General features: G+C 38.8%; 1 protein-coding gene across 1 annotated transcript in view; it reads right to left on the reverse strand.

Annotated features, from left to right (window-relative positions):
* LOC144075496 (calcium-dependent secretion activator 1-like) overlaps window positions 1–20,653 on the reverse strand; it is a 55,328-nt gene that overhangs the window by 26,642 nt on the left and 8,033 nt on the right. Inside the window, exons 2-18 of the mRNA XM_077602563.1 lie at window positions 19,272–19,385; window positions 18,619–18,951; window positions 17,329–17,409; window positions 16,563–16,799; window positions 15,707–15,828; window positions 14,768–14,879; window positions 14,542–14,681; window positions 12,965–13,031; window positions 9,963–10,071; window positions 9,563–9,775; window positions 6,827–6,963; window positions 6,563–6,750; window positions 6,161–6,331; window positions 4,182–4,283; window positions 4,030–4,093; window positions 3,727–3,850; window positions 1,713–1,781 (exon numbers count right to left, since the gene is read on the reverse strand). Coding sequence (XP_077458689.1) covers window positions 1,713–1,781; window positions 3,727–3,850; window positions 4,030–4,093; window positions 4,182–4,283; window positions 6,161–6,331; window positions 6,563–6,750; window positions 6,827–6,963; window positions 9,563–9,775; window positions 9,963–10,071; window positions 12,965–13,031; window positions 14,542–14,681; window positions 14,768–14,879; window positions 15,707–15,828; window positions 16,563–16,799; window positions 17,329–17,409; window positions 18,619–18,951; window positions 19,272–19,385 — 2,383 coding nt within the window. The remainder of the gene's footprint in view (window positions 1–1,712; window positions 1,782–3,726; window positions 3,851–4,029; window positions 4,094–4,181; window positions 4,284–6,160; window positions 6,332–6,562; window positions 6,751–6,826; window positions 6,964–9,562; window positions 9,776–9,962; window positions 10,072–12,964; window positions 13,032–14,541; window positions 14,682–14,767; window positions 14,880–15,706; window positions 15,829–16,562; window positions 16,800–17,328; window positions 17,410–18,618; window positions 18,952–19,271; window positions 19,386–20,653) is intronic.

The raw sequence follows: 20,653 nt of genomic DNA on the forward strand, positions 1-20,653 counted from the left end.
ATTGACTTGTGCATTATCATTTACAATAGAGTTGTGACGTGGGTAGGTGGAGCGGTATTGCATGGCCTGGATTCTGAACTGTATATATCACATTCAGTACTTGCCTTTGGGCCATTACCTATTTTTGAATGAGCACAAAACAAATTTTGTAGTCAAAGTGTAAACAGTATCACATCAAAAGTTCAGGAAAGAGACAACTCTGAGAGCTAGCGAAAATAACTAAATAGCATCCAGTAGGAATTTTACATTTTGATCATATGCCATTAATCACAAGGAGTTGCTAAACCATCAAAAACACAATCCCAAGGTCGAACACCTGCTCACACAAAAGGAAATTACTATTTTTCTTAGAGACAAATACTCCTGTTCAATAATGCCCTTGATAAAACCGATTTTACGAAGGAGTTGTCTAAATGTTCTGCCCCTCAAAAACTTTCTTTGAGGTGAACAGGCCATGTAGGGTTCATGCCCATTCAGTCTACCCAATGGCATAGCTCCAGTGGTTTAGTCATGTTGTGGACAAGACAACTGGCTGATAGAATTTCACCCACGGGAGCTGAAGTCATGTTAACATGGGTGACAGCTTCCACAGAATGGGACTTTTGTACACTTATAATGAGGACTTGTTCGGACACCCTGATGTCTTATGCCAAACTTAAGTTCCAGGTTTGGTAGCACAGTTTGCCCTACAGAGAATGTCACCCCTCTGCTTTTTTTTTTACATTTTGAAATGTCATTCATTTAAGGTGCATTGCTTAGAAACATTTCTCCATATAGAGTATGTATGTCACAAACATTTCATTAATAATTGAGAATTGCACTCCCTAAAAGGGGAATACCAAATGATTTGGTCCAATCCATCCTCCCTTTGGTTGCGTACTACACATGCACTCTAATCTAGATACCCGAGAGCAAATTAAATAGAATTTTAAGGAATAGCATGAATTTACAGTGAAAGGACAGAACCTTTTAAGTTCAAATCACACACACATATTGTAACTTGAAAGATTGCAAGCAACACTTAGAAATTACATCACTCAATCATAATAAAGTATTTACATTTTCTGTATTAAAAATGCTACTGAAACTTTGTGAGTGTAACAACTAAAGGTAACCCCCTTTTTTTATGACCTGGGCAAAGCTAACGGGAAGTGAAGAATAGACATAAATCACCTGAATCCTCCATTTTGTCTTTTGAGACAGGTTACCAAAAAGGAAAGGAGGCAGATAAAAGAGGGAACAATTCAGGGAGGAAGAGAGAATTGTAATACTCATTTTGCAGAATGATGGTAAAAAAAATACAAAAGAAAAAAAACAAAAAAAAAAACTCAAATTGGGTATATATTTACTTACAACAATGTACAGTGTAGTTACCTGAAATCCCAAGTTACCCTATCTAAAAAGTCTCCCTTAAAACGACCCAAAGATCATTAAACACTGCAGCATTTTTGTCCTCTCAAGTGTATCATGAGCACGGAGGCGGATAGACAAGCAAAGTAAAAATGCATTCAAATTGCAGACAGACAATGTGCTTCAAGGCGGTACAGGAAATAAATAAATAAATCAAGCTTAACGGCAGATTGTGTAGAAGTACACATTTGAGACTGGAACAAAATGTTGAAGCTGTAAGGTTACTTGTTGTGGTGGCTGGGCATGCTGGTTGCAAGAGAAACATGGAGGTATAGGGTGAGGCTGGGAAATGAAGTACTCACGAATGGTTAAATCCATCACTTGAGACGCCAAGCAGAAGACCGGATGCTCATACATCTCTCTCTTTTTCCCTACAGAGAAAGAGGGAGGATACCGATGCATGCGAGAGGCCCAGGTCAGAGAGAACGGCCAAAATGGTCAGGAGGGTTCGACCAGAGGTTTTCAGGGCCAATACTTGAACCATTTATGTTAACTATAGATGTGTTGTTGAATTTGGTAAAAAAGTGTTGGGTCAAATATAATATCAGTTAATGCACATTATACAATTATCCAATTGTTCCTCTCAAACTACTGTTTAGGCCGTATCCTCTTCTAGACTTTTCTGTTTCATGAATGGGTGATAAACATTTTCTATTACTTTCAGAATTTGTCAGTTTCAATGTGACATTTAATAAATTTCTGAACTCACTCAGTTTTTACTTGAATTTTCTAGTAGGCCCTTAATGTGCAGTCCTCTAGTGACAGAGTGGTCACTGGTTGAATTCTGGTTCTGGCAGCCCAATATCAATTGGGCCGAATGGCAGAAGCACTGCCTACTGGTTCATGAATGTTTTTCTAAATGAGTGAGAGTGAACCTGCAAAGTGCTTTGAGCACTGTCATAATGTATAGGTAAGAGCACAATATACTAAGTCCTCTTTATTTACCATAATGTCTTAGACAGATTATGTTTTAAAATTTCCAGGTTGTAATTTCTAGATAGCAAAAAAATAAACAATGTGTATCCAATGATATGGTCGATCTTCCTCGTTTCTGGATTAACCATTCGTTCCACAGAACAGAACCAGATCAGAAAATGTCTGCTTTTCCTCAGATGTCAAGCATAGTAGTATGAGTGTGTTGTTGTATTTTTTATGGTGAAGGATGAGTGTAGGATCAATATATCACTACTAACTTTGTTCAGGCAGGTAAATGTTTCTTTACAGACATTATCTGTTTAACAGATCAATCTAAATTTGGGGATATTTCTTCATGTTTTCATCAGTGTTAGGAAATATTAAGCTATATATACACATACAATCTCATAAATATACCTACAGTCATACCTCTACTTACGCAGAATTTCGAGGTTACGGATATGTCAATGAGTGCCTCGAGATAAGAAAAATACTCAAGTTATGAAACCCTCCAAAAAGTACATGCATTACTTAGTCGTTATTTTATTTTGAAAATATCGTCGCGGCTGCATTGATTCTCACTTTAGAGATCTACAACATACTGGGATCTCATTGGCTTTCTCACAACAACCACTATCCACCATTCAAGTTTCTCTCTAATGTACCTGTACTTTTGACCGCTGTTCGTTTTCACTTAGTTCTGACTGTATTTTTTGTCACGTTTTTTGAGTGTGGATAAAGCAGCTTCTTTTTTATCATCATGCCTCCCAAGAAAATGACGAGTGTGAATGACGACAATATTGAAACAGAAGGAAGCATTACAATCTACGAATCCTTTCCATGGCCTCTCTGTGATTTTGAAAAGCTGCCATAGCATACAGTGTACTAATGGTTTGTTTATTGGTCTTCTTGTTGTTGTTAATTTAGTGAATTTCCCAGAGTACGGGATGAATAAAGTTGAATCTAATCTAATCTAAAAACCATGGAATACCAATAGACAAAGAGAGGGAAGAGGTGAGTATGGTCATCAGTGAGCAAGGCAAAGGGAGTGGAGCATCTAGACAGCTGTAAGGATGATCAAATAGAGATATTGCCAATGTGGGGCTCAGCTGAAAGAGAAGCCGAGACATGGTAGAAGCCAGCAAAGGGAATAGTAAAGAATTGAATGCATTTTTACTTACTGTTTTTTTGCGGCTTGTAAAAGTACAGCCATGGGGAGCATATATAAAGGCACGGTTTTAGGCTTTCAAGTATTCATAATAATTAGTCAAGTCTACTACTACAATTTGAACCAAAAGTCCTTGTACTGAGCAAAGAAAGAAGTTTCATTAGCGCAGTTTCTATATTGAAAAGTGCTGATTCACATCAGGGGTAGTGGTGATGTATCAGTCAGTATCTTACCTTCCAGTTTAGCGTACTCGGACAGGCGCTGATAGTTGACCAGAGCTGCTTGTTCCAGACACTTACGGATTACAGATTTGACCTCCTCTTGTGGAACTTGGGTGACAACATCTTTCATCAAAACCTTATGGGAACAATGAAAACACAAAAAAGATCTGAGATTATTTGAATTACATTTTAATATATTTTACTTCTGTCCATGCATGTGTGCTGTAAAAAAAATAACATGCAGCAGTCTCATTTCCGCTGCGCTGTATAACTATAAACTTAAAACATTTTTTTTTTAAATCTTAAATCACTCACTCTTTCAAGCAAAGACAGAGTTGCTTTCAGTGCCCCCTCTGGTCGTCCAAATGGAAAGCAGTACCTGTTGGAGAGAGTTTAAGTATTGGCTAATCAATACTGTTAGTGTTGCTTGTCATGAGTACTACATATAACAGTTTTCTATCTCTTACCTAAAATGAGTAATCTGGTTTTCCAATAGCACTCGAAGCCTTTCTTTGATGTCCTCAAAACGATCCCTTTCTTCCACAGTTACAGTACCAATTCCATCCGGTCTGAAACATGAGAGCTAAAGTTGAGGGGCATCACTGACAGTCACTCATTCACAAAAAATTAAAATTCTAACCCTGGTGAGCTCTTTAATGACTTCATAACTTTTTGTTTGCTTCCATAAACACTTCAAACAACTCCATTGAAGGAAATGTTCAGTTTTTTGCTATTCTATCTGAAATGTGGCATATTTTGAAAGTGAGGTTGTGTTGTTAAGAAATAGCGCTAGTAAAGCAGGTGTGCATCTGTGACTCTGTGTATCCCGACAGTGTTTATCCTATGTGACATGGTTGGGCCTGGACGGAGTGTGAGCAGAGTGCATGTGACAGCAGCGGCACTGGACTGGTGCCTGTGACAGTATGATGAGAAGCAGGAGACATGACACACCCTCTATCCATCACCTCCTGCCGACCCCCACCTCTTTTTGACATGTCCTTTCAATGGACAACGGGAAACCACGCACGTATTTAGGAGAGGGTGTTGGTAAGTCACAATGAAGTGTTTCATTAGTCTGGTGTTTGATATCAAAGTGTGTAAGCATGCTTAGCAAGTATTATCTGATCCAGACACCTTCTTTCAACTTTTGTGAACATTTCAAAAGACAGCCACCTGTAGACGCCTGATACTGAAATTTAAGAGAATATGGCCGAAAGTGAGAGACTACTTTCACTGACTCTAAAAAAAGCATGAATGGGTTTTAATTTGCCTTTGTTTGTTGCAGGAGTAGCTTCATATTAACCTCCTAAGACCCAGACTCTTGCAAGACATGCATTTTTATTTTCTCTTTGATATTTAGGCTAAATAGGACCTGATGAGTGTAAAAACAAAGAATTATCTTTTTACATGATGCAGTTTCTGAGAAACATTATGTCAACATCATATGTGGACGGCAGGCCCTTGTAGTCCAAAATTTAACATTGTAGTCTTGTGACAACCAAAAATGGGATGTCCACACAAGTGGACCCAAGGTTCTAGGAGGCTAACCAACATCAAATCAGACAAATTTAGAGGCACATCACATGAAAAATTGGTCGATCAAAAGCTCTATTTTTTGTATTTTATCAAATCTTATTTTTTGACATTGAAATGGGATGTCCACACAAGTGGACCCCAGGTTCTAGGAGGCTAACCCACATCAAATCAGACAAATTTAGAGGCACATCACATGAAAAATGGGTCGATCAAAAGCTCTATTTTTTGTATTTTATCAAGTCTTAATTTTTTGACATTGAATGCAATATGATGAATTCAATAAAATTTATGAACTGACCCATAACTAATGTTCTACCTCCAAAATGCTATAAATTGACCACAGTGGCACTGGTCAAAAATTGCTACCTTCTAAAACAAAACCTTGTGACAATAATCAAGCAACATAACAAATGTTACTTATATGACATTCCATATGCCATTAATTATTGTGCTGAATACAGGCAGATTAAACACATAAGAACTGACACCAATCTGGACACAAGCCAAGTTGTGACACATTAACAGGCGACCGAGAAACTGAGCGCTTCTAACTGCATGGTATGGGCCAGTTCAGTTTAGGGAAATTGTGTTTGGGTGAGCAGTGTTGAGGTGTGAAGCTTTTTTGTATGGGCGTGTGCAACCATGTCATCGGCAGAAATGTTCAGCCATCATAAGTGACAACCTGTCAACCTGTCATGGCTACTCCTCAAGGCAATATCTTCAAACTGGCTAGCTAGGCCTCACTTGCCACACTTGATGTGTGTGGATGTCACTGTTTTGGAAAATTTATAGGGAGACATTATGGTGGCAACCACAGTTGTCAGTAGTTTACCATGAATTCAAGTTAGCTTTTTTTTTTACAGTGTACATTAAATAAGTTTGTTCCTTAAAGAATAATTCTGTAACTCACCTTTTTGGTCCTGAGAAAAATTGGGACCTGAGATCCCTTTTCTTCATGAACTCTATGATTTTGAGCTCTTTCCTAATACTTTGGGGAGAAGGCTCAGGGGAAGGGGGGGAAAGCACTAGCTGTAGTTCTGCCTCTGATACTGGCCAGTTTAACAACTCTGACACACGCTGACTAACAAGGGTTATTTTTGTTATTATTGGGGATGGTGAGGTATATTTTACGAGGTTAGAAAGGAAATCAGACAGGGAAAGCAGAAGAAAAAAAAATGAAAAATTAAAATGCAATCATACAGGTGTGAACCAATACAAAAGTGTTATATGCTGATACACTGTATTGGATCTCATTTGTTGGAAATCAAAGGTTGATGTAGGGAACGATTCAAATCTCTGTGTGCATTTGTACCTATTTCCGTGGACATGGGAAGCACAGAAGGCAAAGCTGTAGTGTAAAAGGGTTGGGTCAATCATGGCTCCATTCTCAGCCCTCTCCAGTAGGTCACCCAGGTAACACAAATGGCGATGACAACCTCGCACTCCGTAACGAGCACAGTATTCATCCAAGACAAATACCTGACCGGGGCTAAACCAGCCCTAAATGTAGGGGACACAACATATATGATCACTAAAAAGACACTTTGTTCATCAAGGAATTTCACAGTAAGCTTACCAAGCAGGAGTAAGAGTCGTTGAGTCGATGATCCAAAGTGAGGCGCTGGACCAATTCAAAGAGTGAGGAATGGTCAAAGTTACAAGGGTTGGCTGAAATGAACTCATCCATCCCATGCTTCTGGGCTCGATCAGCGTCTAAACAAAGAGCCCATCAAAAAAGATGGACAGGAGACCAACGTCGAGAAAAAGGGAAGGGGGATAGAAAAAAGGAAAAAACAGCAAAATGAGAATTGCATTAAAAAATGATTATATCATCATATAATCAATGCAGTTTGATCATTTTTTTCTGGATCCAGAGTGCATCTTCCTAGAAAGTGCATACGTTAAACCTATATTAGTGGCTAAACATTATTAAAAAAAAAGTCTTAAAAAAAACTTCTTTGGCACCGTTTAATGCTTCTAATGTTATTTTCATCATTATTTTAGTAACACACAGGAGACTTACAGTTAGACTGAAACACACAGATTTGCCCAAAAATTGAAAAAAGGGCCTCTTAAGATTGAGTTATCAGGCTAAAATGTAATTACTTAAACTAGTACTACATTTCATAAAGTTCCAATTATTACAGACGGATTAGTTGAGGCTGACACAAACTGCCCACTGCTCTACACTTATCAAATGATTTGTCAGACATGGTCCTCTTAGCTGCCGAATGACAGCACACCGGCTGCCAGTCAACAAACAAAACAAAAAGATGCTCTAAGCTACATACTTGTGTCCCCTCAAAGCCCCCCGAAAAAAAATACAAACATATAAAACAAAATGTAAAAAAAAATGACATTGGACCCCTTTGGACTGTAGCTGGTGGCCTGTCAGGTCTGTTTGATGTGAGTGAGAGGGAGTGGAGGCATGCAGGAGGGATGGACAGTAACTTGCAGTGACACCCCCACCCGTTACCCCCCTCCCATCTGGGCCGGGAAGGACGGCCCTGACAATGATTGATGGCTACTATTTGTTTATAGATCCAGAGGAGAGGATCCAGGAGGTGTCTGTTGGACCACTAGTGTTAAAGAGATTTTTGCATTTTTGTAGAACTAAAAAAAAACATACATATACCCTCCCAAATCCTTAGAACCAACTCTCTCTACTAACGATTCTTTGTATTCAGCAGACTTGTAAAGAAGACTCAACCCTGTTTCCACATTTTCATGCATATGAGCCGTCCAAAAGAGTGTGCGACCTAGTTAAAGTTTGTCATCAATGCAGTATGTGATTTGATTACAATTGGTTTTGTAATTCAAACAACTCAGAAAATGAGCGCATTCAAAATGGGCTCATGCCCACTCATTTCCGGCCACAAGATGACTCACCAATGCATTCATGACGTTCTAAGTTGCTGAAGTCAGACCAACTCAGACAAGTTCAAAAATGGCTTCAACTTATTCATTCATTCATTTTCTGAACCACTTATCCTCACAAGGGTTGCGGGGCATACTGGAGCCTATCCCATTCTAACTTGGTTAGCTGAATGGGTGACTACAACTTATTTTGTCACAAATCCTTAGGCACTTTGGAACCAAGATTCTATCTGGTGCCAGCCAATTTAATGAAGATTGACTTTTGAAAATGGTCCAAAAAGTATACATTTCCTTGTCTTCTGAAAGCAGGCATCAATCAAGCCATACAAACACAGTGTTCAAATGCATACACTTATTATTTAGGGGTTATTTTTGTGATAGAATTCAACACAGGAATCAAATGCACTGTATTTTGATCAGAGTTAAGTGACTAACATGTTACCCTAATAATCGCACCAATAGTATATTTGCATGTATGAACAGGCAAGCAGTTATTTGTTATTTGATCTGACACATATTGTAAGTCATAGCCTGGCACTTTAATCTTGGTGATGACTAATTACAGCTGAGGAGGCTCAGTAGACTGCAGCGTCTGTATCATATACATTATACAACACGCTCACAAACACTTATGGAATACTTGGGCTACACAATCTCAGCTGGGCTTCAGCCCACTTAATATCTTAACTGCTATGTTTGGATAATTGGAACACTGATACGTGCTCTGGCAAGTTTAGTACAATACCCCTTATTTGGCATACTGAGAAAAGAGGGATAATGATATGGCATTTGCTCTGTGTAAATACATATGCAGTGTTGTAGAATTACTTAGGCTGAAATGTGAGCATTCCTTAAAACTACCTATAAACATATAGTTTATAGAACTACTACTGCTGGATATGCACATGCTTGCACACTAGCAAATGCAAATAAGGATTCTCCTATGAATAACATTGTTATTCAGTACTGGTAACATTTTAAAATTATTATTAGTTCATTCACAGGTGTCAAAATGTTCGCACAAAGGGAGAAGAAAACAGCAACAAAATGAGAAAGGTGAAAAGAGGCAGGAAAACACTTACCATTGAATCCAGCTACAAGAAAGCGAGGACTAGTTTACAAAGAGGAAAAAGGAAGAGGGAACAAACAGAGAAACATAAAGACACATGGCAAAGCCACTAACATCTGAATGTCCAGCAAATTTACAACAGAGAGCGAAGCAGAGAAGAAACAGCTTTAAAGCATTGGCAGACCACATCATGGACTGAACAAACAGTGGGAAAAAATGAGGATGCATGATATGTTTCTGTTGTAGTTTCTCTGAATTTTCTTCTTAGGAACTCCCAAGATTCAAAGGTAGGTGTTGTTAATCAGCGTCGAGGGCGTTAATTTAAATTCACATTTAATTTGGATTACTCGGTAGAGAAGCACTTACAGAACTGAGATATTGGTGCGTCAAGCTGCGGCGCTGTGCCCCCTCGAGAGTTCAGCTTCTGTACTTGGGTTGGGGGGACTGGTTTATGGGACTGCCCTGTGGCACGGTACATGGCCTGCACCCATAGAATCCGGTCTTGCTCATCATCACTTGCAAAAATGACAGTGTCCCCTTCTTTAACCGCGTTAAAGAATGTGCGACCGCCATCTAGACCTAGAGGATTCATAAATAACAGTAGACAAATGATTAGGTAAATAACAAAAATATTGACAACCACTAACTTAATGCTCACTGTCTCATGCTTCTGTATAACATAACCCTGTACATACTGTTCAACTTGTATATTTGTGCAAGCAATCAAAGTGAAAAGGATTTCAGTATTTGTGTTTTATTGTGTCACCTGGCTGAGGGTCAGTGTAGTCCACTGTATAGCCATCCAATTGAAGTAGTTCCACCGGCTCCGCTTTCTTTTCTCGGTAGCTGCACATCGCAAATGTGTACTGACTCACCTGTTGTGAAAAAAGGACATGCATCAGCTTAGACTGATGAAATGAGAGCAAAAAGGGACTACTGAAAAAGAGTATATTAAAAAGAAGACCTGTTGTAGGCAGTGAATAATTTACTTTATGAACATAACATTTGTTCAGTATCCCCCCGTGATTATATTCCATTCCATTACACTACACATAGTTGTCAGACAGAGCCAAATTCCAAAAGTCACACCAGTGCAGTCTGTGAAAACAGAGTCCTAAGGATGAGTAAAGGCTAAACAGGAAATAGCATTGACTGATGCTGGCTTTACTTTGAAAATGAATACGATGGCCACAGTCTAAGCCATGAACAGGAAGTGTAACAACACTTTGCTGCTACAGTTGCTGCCAGTCATACCAGCCTGTCGTCACAAATCAACAGGCCTGACTAATCCGCCTCTGCCGCCACCTCTGTTGCTGCAAGTGGCAGCTCTCACTCGAACTGCAGCTGCATTTTGTGTGTGCGTGTGTGTGTGTGTGTGTGTGTGTGTGTGTGTGTGTGTATGTGTGTGTGTGTGTGTGTGTATTTGTGACAAATGACATTCCAAATAACAACACTGATGAGACCTAGGGCAAAGTAAAGGTTGGGGAGACTCTACAGCAGTTGTCTGGCCTTTAGGAAATAACAAAGGCAAATTTGAGACTAGCCGCCTGATGGTGTAGGGGTTCATTTGCCTGACTATGATGCAGGAAGGCGCAGGCTCGATTCCCGTTGGTGGCGGAATGATTGTGAGTACAGATGGTCGTCTGTCTCTGTGTGCCTTACGACTGACTGGCGACCAGTCTAGGGTGTAATCTTTCATTGGCCTGAAGTCGGCTGGGAGAGGCTCCAGCAATCCCCGCAACCCTTTCAAGGATGTACGAATATGAATGGACGGAAAAAAAGACTAAATTACAGCCCCCCATCTGCGATCCCAAAACATCAATTCTCTTCCCAGAGCTTTTCTCTGCACGGTTATCGTCAATTCTCAGCTGTCACTTATTACACAGAGGAAAAACAAGAAAGACCATCATTACCAGTCACCATGATGACGTATAGAAGAGATTTTTACATCCAAAATCAGCATCTGAAATCTAAAACGTAAAGGGTTCCTAAATAATGTGCTCATTTTTTAATTTTTTTTGTTTAACAAATCTAAAACTGTTACTTTAAAGACAAATTCTTATTGTATCTTTAATGTCACAGAAAAAGCATCTGGACCTGCGTGCCAGTACATTCAAACCAGTTTTATTTAGAGCTTTATCTATAATCTGCTCGAATGCTCTGAGGAGGGACACAGAGCCTCTGTACTGATTAAGCGGTCTGTAAGAACAAGGAAGAGGTAATGTGAGGACAACAATGAAATTGAAATAATGAGAAGGGAACCTATATGAAATGTACAAGTTTCAACACAGAGTTCTGTCATTATTTAGTTATTATTATATTTTTTTATTATTGAGGTATAGATATATTTTCTCTATATGAATATATTGTTTTAATTTTTTTTTTTTACCCGTTGAAATATTATTCCATACTTATTGTACTCAAAGCCCACTTCACTTATGTCTGCTGGTGAATATAAGGTATACATGAAATAGATTCACAGCAAGTAGAAAAATCATTCTTCATTCAATCTATGAATAATGTTACAAGGATAGATTTTAATCAAAATGTGCAGTGAATAATATAGCCATGCACATTTTGCACTGCAGATGACATAAAAGCAGTGAAGAGCACATTAATAATAAAAGATGGATGGAGTTCTTTTGGTTTCTGCTTGGTAAACACAGTCATACTTAAACACACTTGAATGCGTCGTCGATTGACCAGTATTTGTCAGTTGCAAGATATTTAGCTAGAAGCAACCAAGAGACTTCAAGTTGGCAGTGCTCAGGCTTTTCTAGCTCCAAGTGTTAGGCCAGCTAGTGTTCATTCGACTTTGTCAATCCCCTGTCAACGTGTAGCTCTGAGACATATTCTCTGCAACGCAGTAGAGACAGCCCCCCGCCCCACCGAATGCTGCCCATGTCCCGATGCAGTCACCAGGAAATGGCTGCTACCAGCCTGTTCAGCCCTCAAACTCCCGAAAAAAAAGCCTGCTCGGCTTCTCCATCATTGCTGTGACAGCCGAGGGACGACAGCTTGGCAGCGTTTTTTTTTTTTTCCATTCTTCAGCACTACTCTATCGGCAGCAGCGAAAAGTCCATTACTCAATACACACCTGAAGTTAAATTCTCAGCAAACTTCCCTACTGTGCAAGTAACAAGGTAACAAGACTCACAATTTATTACCTTGAGACTTGATTCATCTGCCACATTTAAAGGCTTGATAAAATTTTCCTGTTTTATGCCTCAAAATTGTGAATTCTTAATTTCTGAAAGTTAGACTTATTTGAAATGTAGCATAGAAATGTAATAATAAAGTCTTACAGTAATCTCTCGAATATTGCGGACAATGGACCCATGGCCACAAGAAGACAAAGGACTTGGACAAAAAAAACGCCATTTACCTGTTTATTTATTTTTTAAATTTATTTATATCAAGCGGAGAGGAGCTATTTTCACTGAGTACAATATTTAAAGCAGTTACGTTTTTAAAAATATACATTATATTTAGATATTAATACGTTACAGTCTTGCATGAGTATAGATGCAATATTTAATAAATACACACTTTCTGATAATTCTACTTCCGAAAACATTATTGTGGTAGTTATAATGGGGATGCACCTAATTCATGTTTTTTCGTTTATCGCGGCCATGTCTGGTCTACATTAACCGTGATATTTTAGGGATTACTGTATATTAAAAACACTTTATTTATGCTCAGTATTGATTGTTATACAGTTCCTGTGCTGTTAGCGAGAGAGAAGAGGGGGAAAAAGGCTCGTACCTGAACTAGAACAAAGAATCGTTTCTTCCATCGTTTCCATACATTTTTACCAATGGTCCATAAGTACCTGTGTGGGTAAAAACAACAAATTAAAATCAACAAAAATGACATTTAATGATAAGTGTGATTTGTGTGTATGTGTTGGGTGCGGGGATTCTGTTGTTTTCTTTTTAACGCATGAAAGAGTTTACCCCCTGCAAAAGTCAGTGTTGATGTTTTGTAACAATCACAAATGGACCCGCAAAGAGGTTGGAGAACTAAATCGACTCAATTGTAATCCACTAGGACATCGCCTGGCAGAAGTGGGTTATTACAACCACACACTATACCATGGAATTTAATGAAAAGAATAACAATTATAAAATAATTAAGAATAAAAATAATAGAATTTAATCAACGAGTGAGTATATAATGTGAAAGTTGGTATAGGATCAGCATCCTGTCACAACAAACAACAACATATTTTAAAATAACGACAATGCACAAGCACAATAATAAAAGAATAATCATTTGAAAAATAAACAGAGAAGTCAGAGGGATTCTAAAAGAACATCTGAGGTTGAGGACCCCAGTTCAATGCCGCTCACAGGCTAGCTGTGAGAAACTCTGATGAGGGTGCTCCTTCTGCCTTTCCCCCTGGTCCTTCTTTAAGCCGTTTCTGCTTGTCGGCCTAAATAAAACAGTGTCTGCGAGGTGCTTCAAAAGAGGCTGGTTTGTTTGGTGTAGCTTATGCATCAGTGACATGGCAGGATGTGGCAAAGAGGGCATCTTTTTTATTAAGCTTGACTGCCACCTCTCAAAGAAAACATAATCTAACATTGGGATGGTAAAAGGTACACATGGGGCTTCACAGTACATAATGAATTGTATGTACAATGTTAAGAAGAGTGCTTTTTATAAAGAAAATACTCCCCCCCCCCCTCAAGGGTCAAAAGTAAATCATGTATGCAAGACTAAAATAGTTATAGTACAGACAAGTGTGTAGTATAGGTGTAGGAGAAACGGCATGGAAATGAATGAACGAAAATCAGAAAAAAATGGAATCTAGAGATAAATGCTCTTTCAGTTGCCAATATGTTGTGCGCGTGTGTGTGTGAGATGAAGATATTGTCCACTGGACGTCGCCATTCTCCTATAACTGTTGATGTGAGTTCCTCAAACACTGATAGATCTTTTTTTTCGTCCACCAAGTCTTATTGAGACTTTTTTCATAGCACCTTGATAATTGTAAGAATTGTATACAGCATATGCAGCACTGATTCGTGCTGGAGCGCTTGATGCAAAAATAAGGGAGTGCTCCAAATGTTTGGCTTCATAATTAAAACAAAACTTTCAGCATTTAAATCATCAATGACGGGAGTATGGCATTCATTTCATCCTATCCTACCTAACAATGGGCAAGAGGAGGGGCACACCCAAACAGGTTCCCAGCCAATTGCAGGGACATTTAGACACACCAACTTTCATGTACACACTGACTGACACATTAGGACAATTTGGAAGAGCATTGCTTTTGGAATGTGGGAGGAAACCGGAGTACCTGGAGAATGCAACAAAAAGTCTCACACAGGACTTACCCACAATGCTTCATGTTCTGGGGTTTATCCATGCGAATGGCCAACCTGATTCTAAGGTCACTGTCTGGACAGCCTTTAGAAACTGACATTTTGTGCAGCTCAGACTGCTTAGGACTGTTGGGAGTTGGATGGAGCACAACCTGTAAATATTACAGGACAACACTTGGAATCAATGCAATCCAAAATGTTTGTATGTATGATGCTTGTTAGACTGGTAAGACTTTACCCTTCCAAGTTCTTTATCTTCCAGGGCCAATACTCCGGTGCTTTCAGTAAAAAGCTTGACTTTGACAGCAGGTAAGGGCTGTGTCGTTGTGAAGTCCCCTTGGGTCCCCCAACTAGACAGTGGTAAATCTTTAGGTCAGCACACCAGTCAATATTTCAGTCTAACATTTTCCCCCTGCTGTAGTTATAAATAGACCCATTCACACCAGTACAGGCCATACATACTGTAAAAATTATCATAGCATCCAACTGTTCGTCACAAGGTGGCAGTGTTACATAAATATTTTCATTCTATCCATTTTTAGGCCATTAATGTGGGGTTAATCTCTTGATTGATTTTGGACGGCATATATAATTGAATGAACCCCTGTACCCTATCTTGTTCTTTCAATACAGTATGTGTTTTTAACTTGGGGCTATTGCACCTCCAAAGGTTTTTGCACTTGGGACACTGAAAGGCAGCTTATTACGTGTTTTTATCTTGATTAGGCAGAGAGCTCAGCAGTTAAAGGTGAATTTATTAAATTGAATTGCTTCACCGGGATTATTCATTTAAACTGTTTTCTATTTCTGAAAAAAAAAGCTTTATATGTGAAGGAGAACCACTAAATTGAAGAGAAATACATAATCGGGCAGGATTTGTAGAAATGTTTGTTCTTACACTATCAATGTTAAAGGACAGTGGGGAAAACATCCACTGCCTATATCATTTCTACCATGCAGAAATTCTGCTGTGGTGTGTCTAGAATAACCACAGGTTTTGCCATCTGGTAAGATCTGCAGATGTTACCTGGCTGCCCTCCCAGCTAGAAGCCTGAGCACTTGACAATGATATTATATTTGTTCATGCTGCCCGGGATGAGAGCAGGTTAAATTAATCAATCATCACTTTTGTTATAATAAATTCATATGAGGGTGAGTGTATGTATGGTAGACTTGCTTGGGTTTAGATGCTTCAGCCTGGTCTGTCTGTAGTTTGTGCCCACCCTCGACCTCCATAGTGCAGTACACGATTCTGTTAGGAGCCAAAGATTTAAGACCCTGCACCTCCATGATGACCACCTGAAACACACAAAATCATTGTTTGACATTGTGAGAGGTACTAAGATTGTAAATTGGTTCAATTCAATTTGAACTTTGAGCTAATGGTTTGGTGTTGAAATGTAAACATGACTATAATGGAGAAAATTATTTCGATTATCAAGACATAATACAAGTGAGTTTGGAAAATGTGTTCATGCCGACTTGCTTGATTTATAACGGGGGGTGTATACTGATGTTTTCATCATGAATAGTTACATCACCCAGACAAATCTAAACACCACAAAGGATTTCAATTAAAAAAAACTAAATAGCTGGAAAATACTAGGTAATTACCGTCTATAATTATACCAGAGGTGCAGTCTTGTAATTACTTTGGGGGAACGAGTTAAAATCACAAGGAAGCTTTGTTAGGATAAACCGTTCTCTACAGAAAAATGAAACACTCCAAAAAAGTAACACTATTAATAGTACTACTTTTCTTTTTTCATTTTATATACATGTAAGATTAAAATACAGGCAATTTAGGTTATTTTGTGCCCACCCAATGAGATTTTGGTGTTGTGCAATTAGAACAAGAATGATCAGCTATAATGATAGCCTTTAACCAAATGTAAATTTATGGGAACAGAAAAAGGGACACTTTACAGACCTCTTTTCATTCATTTTCCATGCAACTCATTCAACGCAATTTAAAGTACTTCTCGAAGTCCATACTTTCTTCTGTATTATTATCGTGATCACTTTTCACCAACCTCCAAGGTAAATGAAAGCACCACATCTGATTTGGAAAGAGTGTTCTCATCCTCCTGTCCCATGTCCATGATGGATGCGTTGTGACCTCGTTTCAGTTTCTGCAATTTAAATTCTCCACCTTTGGAGACTGGCATGCTCTCCAGGTTGGCCATCAGCAGGTTGACTGATGACCGCAGCTCTTCAATGAACATAGCCTCCATCTCGCTGGAGGAAAAACGAGGGAATCTTCCGCCGAGCTAATGAATCCGGGAGGTAAACATATTGATTAGCTGTTCACAGTAATGGAATTAGAGACAATTTAGGCTTATAATCAATTTAAAAAAATGTGTATCCAGGACAACAACAGCAGCTGTATTTTGTCCAGGGAATAACAACAAATGCAAAAAAAAGCGGTGCATTTTTAGAACAATAAATGAAATAAATTGAGATGGATTCTTTAAAAAGACGTATACCCAAGGGTAATTGAGAGGGCAAACCTAACTAAGTTTAGGGGAAATGAATTCTCCGGTCATTTTTAATCCTTAATTAGTTAAGTAGTTTGTTATCCTATTTTGATGGCATCATATCAGACAGTCCATTAAGACTGTTAAATCATTGGCAGCGGAAACACTGCAGTACTGCTATAAATTGTCATAAAAGTGTCGAATGTCTCCTTTAATACAAAAACAATATTGTGTTACAATTACATTGTATACAGTATGCTATCAACATCCTCATCGTCAATCACTTTTACAAGCTGAATAACATCCACCTTTATATACTTACACGGGTGATCTGATCTGCCATTTGCAATCGTCCATCCAACTCCCTTCTAATCTGGGCTGCCTGTTCATCTGGGTTGTCAAGCTGGGGAAAATATGGAAAGAATACATTGGGATTTTAGAAGACTGACAAAGTTATATAACATATACTAATGTACAGCACGTCAGTGAGTTTCATAGAAATGGTGAACTCTCTTCAACCTAAGAAAAACTTGAGCATGAATTTTGTTCAAGATGAGATGCATTTTGGTAAATAATAGAAAATTATTCACTCCTACTCTTTTCTTCTGTGGATACTGACTTCATTTCACACACTGTCTACAGGGGTGGTCAACCAGGTCTCAAGGACCACGTTTTTGTTCCAATCGATCCAGCACTGACAGAAAAATTATAATAAAATAATATGCACCACACCTCACGGTTAACTACTTTCCAAATATTTATAATGATTGCAAAAAAACAACAGCATTTCATATGGTTGTTCAATCCAGCATTCCTCAGAGACCCATTCAAACCATTATCTGTCATCAGCAACCCATCTAGTAACCAATCTGCCCTAATCCCTCTCTTTATATCATCTTTAATCTATTAGGTTTCTATGGATCAGTAGTCAGTAAACCACTGATTTAAAGACAAACAATCAGAGTCTTATTTCAGATTAGTGATGTTAGCATGGAAAAGGAAAATGTTCTGTGTACAGTAGCCATAGCAACCTCAGATGAATGCCACTCGAGGTGTCTCTGGATGCTAGAGTGTATTGCTCTGTGGAATTAAACATGACTAATATACACACCATTAGCATCATTAGTCTTACTACAGCAAAATAAACATTGCACTTCTCAATTCCGCACATACAAAATGTTGGCCATAAATTGGATGAGGATTTCTGAAGGATCCCTTAGGACACGGGTAGGGAACCTATGGCTCGAGAGCCACATGTGGCTCTTTTGATGGGTGAATCTGGCTTTCCGCTAACTTGTGAGCTACAATATGGAAACCGCTGGTGACAGAGATGAGATACTAACTACGTCTAGAGCTGCTTTAATCTTCTTTTTTTTGTATTAGACTCTTCTGAAATGCATACTCTCATTGATTAGCAACTGCATAAGAATGTTGTCAAAAGTATTCAGTTTTTTTTCCACTTTAAAAGTGGTGCAATTACTAAAAACTAAGGTACCCATTAAAATTAGAAAATATGAATTGTCTTAGTCAAAAAGGTTCCCGACCCCTGCCTTGGGATAAAACATCAAAATATGTTATAACTGTACATACTGCAAGGTCAACGTAGACTTACCTGGCAGGCATTATATAGGAGCTGGTGCTCAAATTTCTTGATTCCTAAAATTTGTTGAAACATCTCATATAACTGGTCTTTGCTGAGTATCAGTTCAGAGGCAGCACTGGCAGTCATTCGCTGTTGATGCTTTCTAGGGTCCTCTTCACCACGGTAGATGGTGTCAAACTTGGCTATCCATGAGCTGAGCACGGTCTCTTTACTCAAGCCATCAATTTCTGGTAAACTTCGCACACGCTTCTCAATATGCTTTTTAAAAACTTCTCGAGAGTCACTGGCTGAGCAGCCCCCGCTCTGGACCATTCGAGACACTCGGTCACTTTTCAGGAAGACCTGTGGTAGCAGACAGATACAGAACAGAGTCGTTTTGATTTTGAAATCTGGCTCTGGCTTTTTCATCTTTCTATTTTTGTGTTTCTCAATATCTGGCACATCTCAGTTTACAGCTCTGCTTCCGTTTAGATTTATCAGCCGTAGCCTGGGGATAACACCAGGCTACTTGCTTTGTGTTTTGAATTATAGCAAGTAATGACTTCAATGGAATATCAAAATAAGATGGTTAGAGACCACAAGAGCCTAAGGGGAAAAAAGACAGTCACCGACATTTGTGTTGGGATCAGTAATGTCTAATCTATACTCACTCACTCACTCACCTCATAATAACTCTGGACCGCATTGATGAAGGCCTCATCTGCTACAATTTGCGTTTCTCCATTGAGGAAAGCTTGAAAACGCTCTTTGACTGTCTGCAAATGCTGCTTACTGATCTAATAAAAACAAATTTAAAAAAGAAAACATTGAATAAGTAAGAATTGAACATCACAAGCGAAAATTCCATTTGGTCCATTTGTGTTTTCCCCACTAATTCAGTGAGAAGGATTTTAATGAATATGAACGCTACTGAGTGAGGATCCCTAAAGTTGGAAAGTAATGTTCTACTGAAAAATTAAATAGAACATTCTGTTCTCAGTGACTAAAAACCCTGTACATTTGCCATTGGAAGCCCTGGAAACAGTTGCCATCACTACAGAGGAAGTAGTATATGATTAGAGTTTCCTTAATGGGGGTCATAGTTCACTGCTGTAGAAGAACCATCTGTCTTCTACTTTTAATCCATATAAATATTGTTGAACTGACTTTCAGTCACAATAAGTACAGTGAAAAGTCAAAGACAGAGTACTATGTTTTAATTTTACTCAGCTTAACTAGTGCACTCAGTGATGGAATTTAAAATGTGTTGCAGATAGTATTTGTGCAAGTTTCAAGACTTTAGCAAAAGCAAAAACACTGCTTTGTGGCATACAACTGCTAACAGAGGTTGCAACGATTTCATACCATCAAGCTGTAAATTGAGAGAATTGAGTGTGAGCAATTTTATGTGTTCTTGTTTATTTTTGGTAGGAAACAGAAAACTCGGTTTGACGAGGAATGCAGCAAGTTTAGTAGCAAGCAAGTTTAGGCAGCGAATGGAGCCAGAGAGATGTGTGTTTTTCTTTAGAGATGTTATTCTGTTGCGTCAGATGGATTCTAAACTCATTATTTTAACACTTGGGTGATTGTAGCCATTCATTGTCCCAGGAAACTTCCAATGGTCCCAGGAAACTTCCAGAGGTTCATGTTCCACTCTAGTAGTGCATGTTAAAAAGCAGTTGCTGGAGTATAGCTCTGTCAAAACTGCCACTCCAGAGACGTGTGTTTCTGCCAGCGATAGGCAAGGGAAACACAGTCAACGATGGTAAGAAAATGGAGCAAGGCACTGTAGTTTTCCCTTAACCCTTACAAGTGCATATACTGGATGAAAAACATTTTTCTTGACTCTTAATGTAGTGCAGTGTTGGTGCCACACACCAAAATTGATATACTGTACTTAGGCCTAGTCCTTTGTTAATGTTATCCCCATGTCTAGGACGGAAATCAATGACAATGTGATTATGATCATATGCCTGTGCTGATTGACCTGGATTTCTCTGTAATGCTGTTAGACCGTCTGCTCCGGCTTAAAGCTGCAGGATCCCTAAATTTCATATTGGTGGTC

This window comes from Stigmatopora argus, chromosome 6 (genome assembly GCF_051989625.1).
Source record: "Stigmatopora argus isolate UIUO_Sarg chromosome 6, RoL_Sarg_1.0, whole genome shotgun sequence".
Classification (NCBI taxonomy): Eukaryota; Metazoa; Chordata; class Actinopteri; order Syngnathiformes; family Syngnathidae; genus Stigmatopora; species Stigmatopora argus.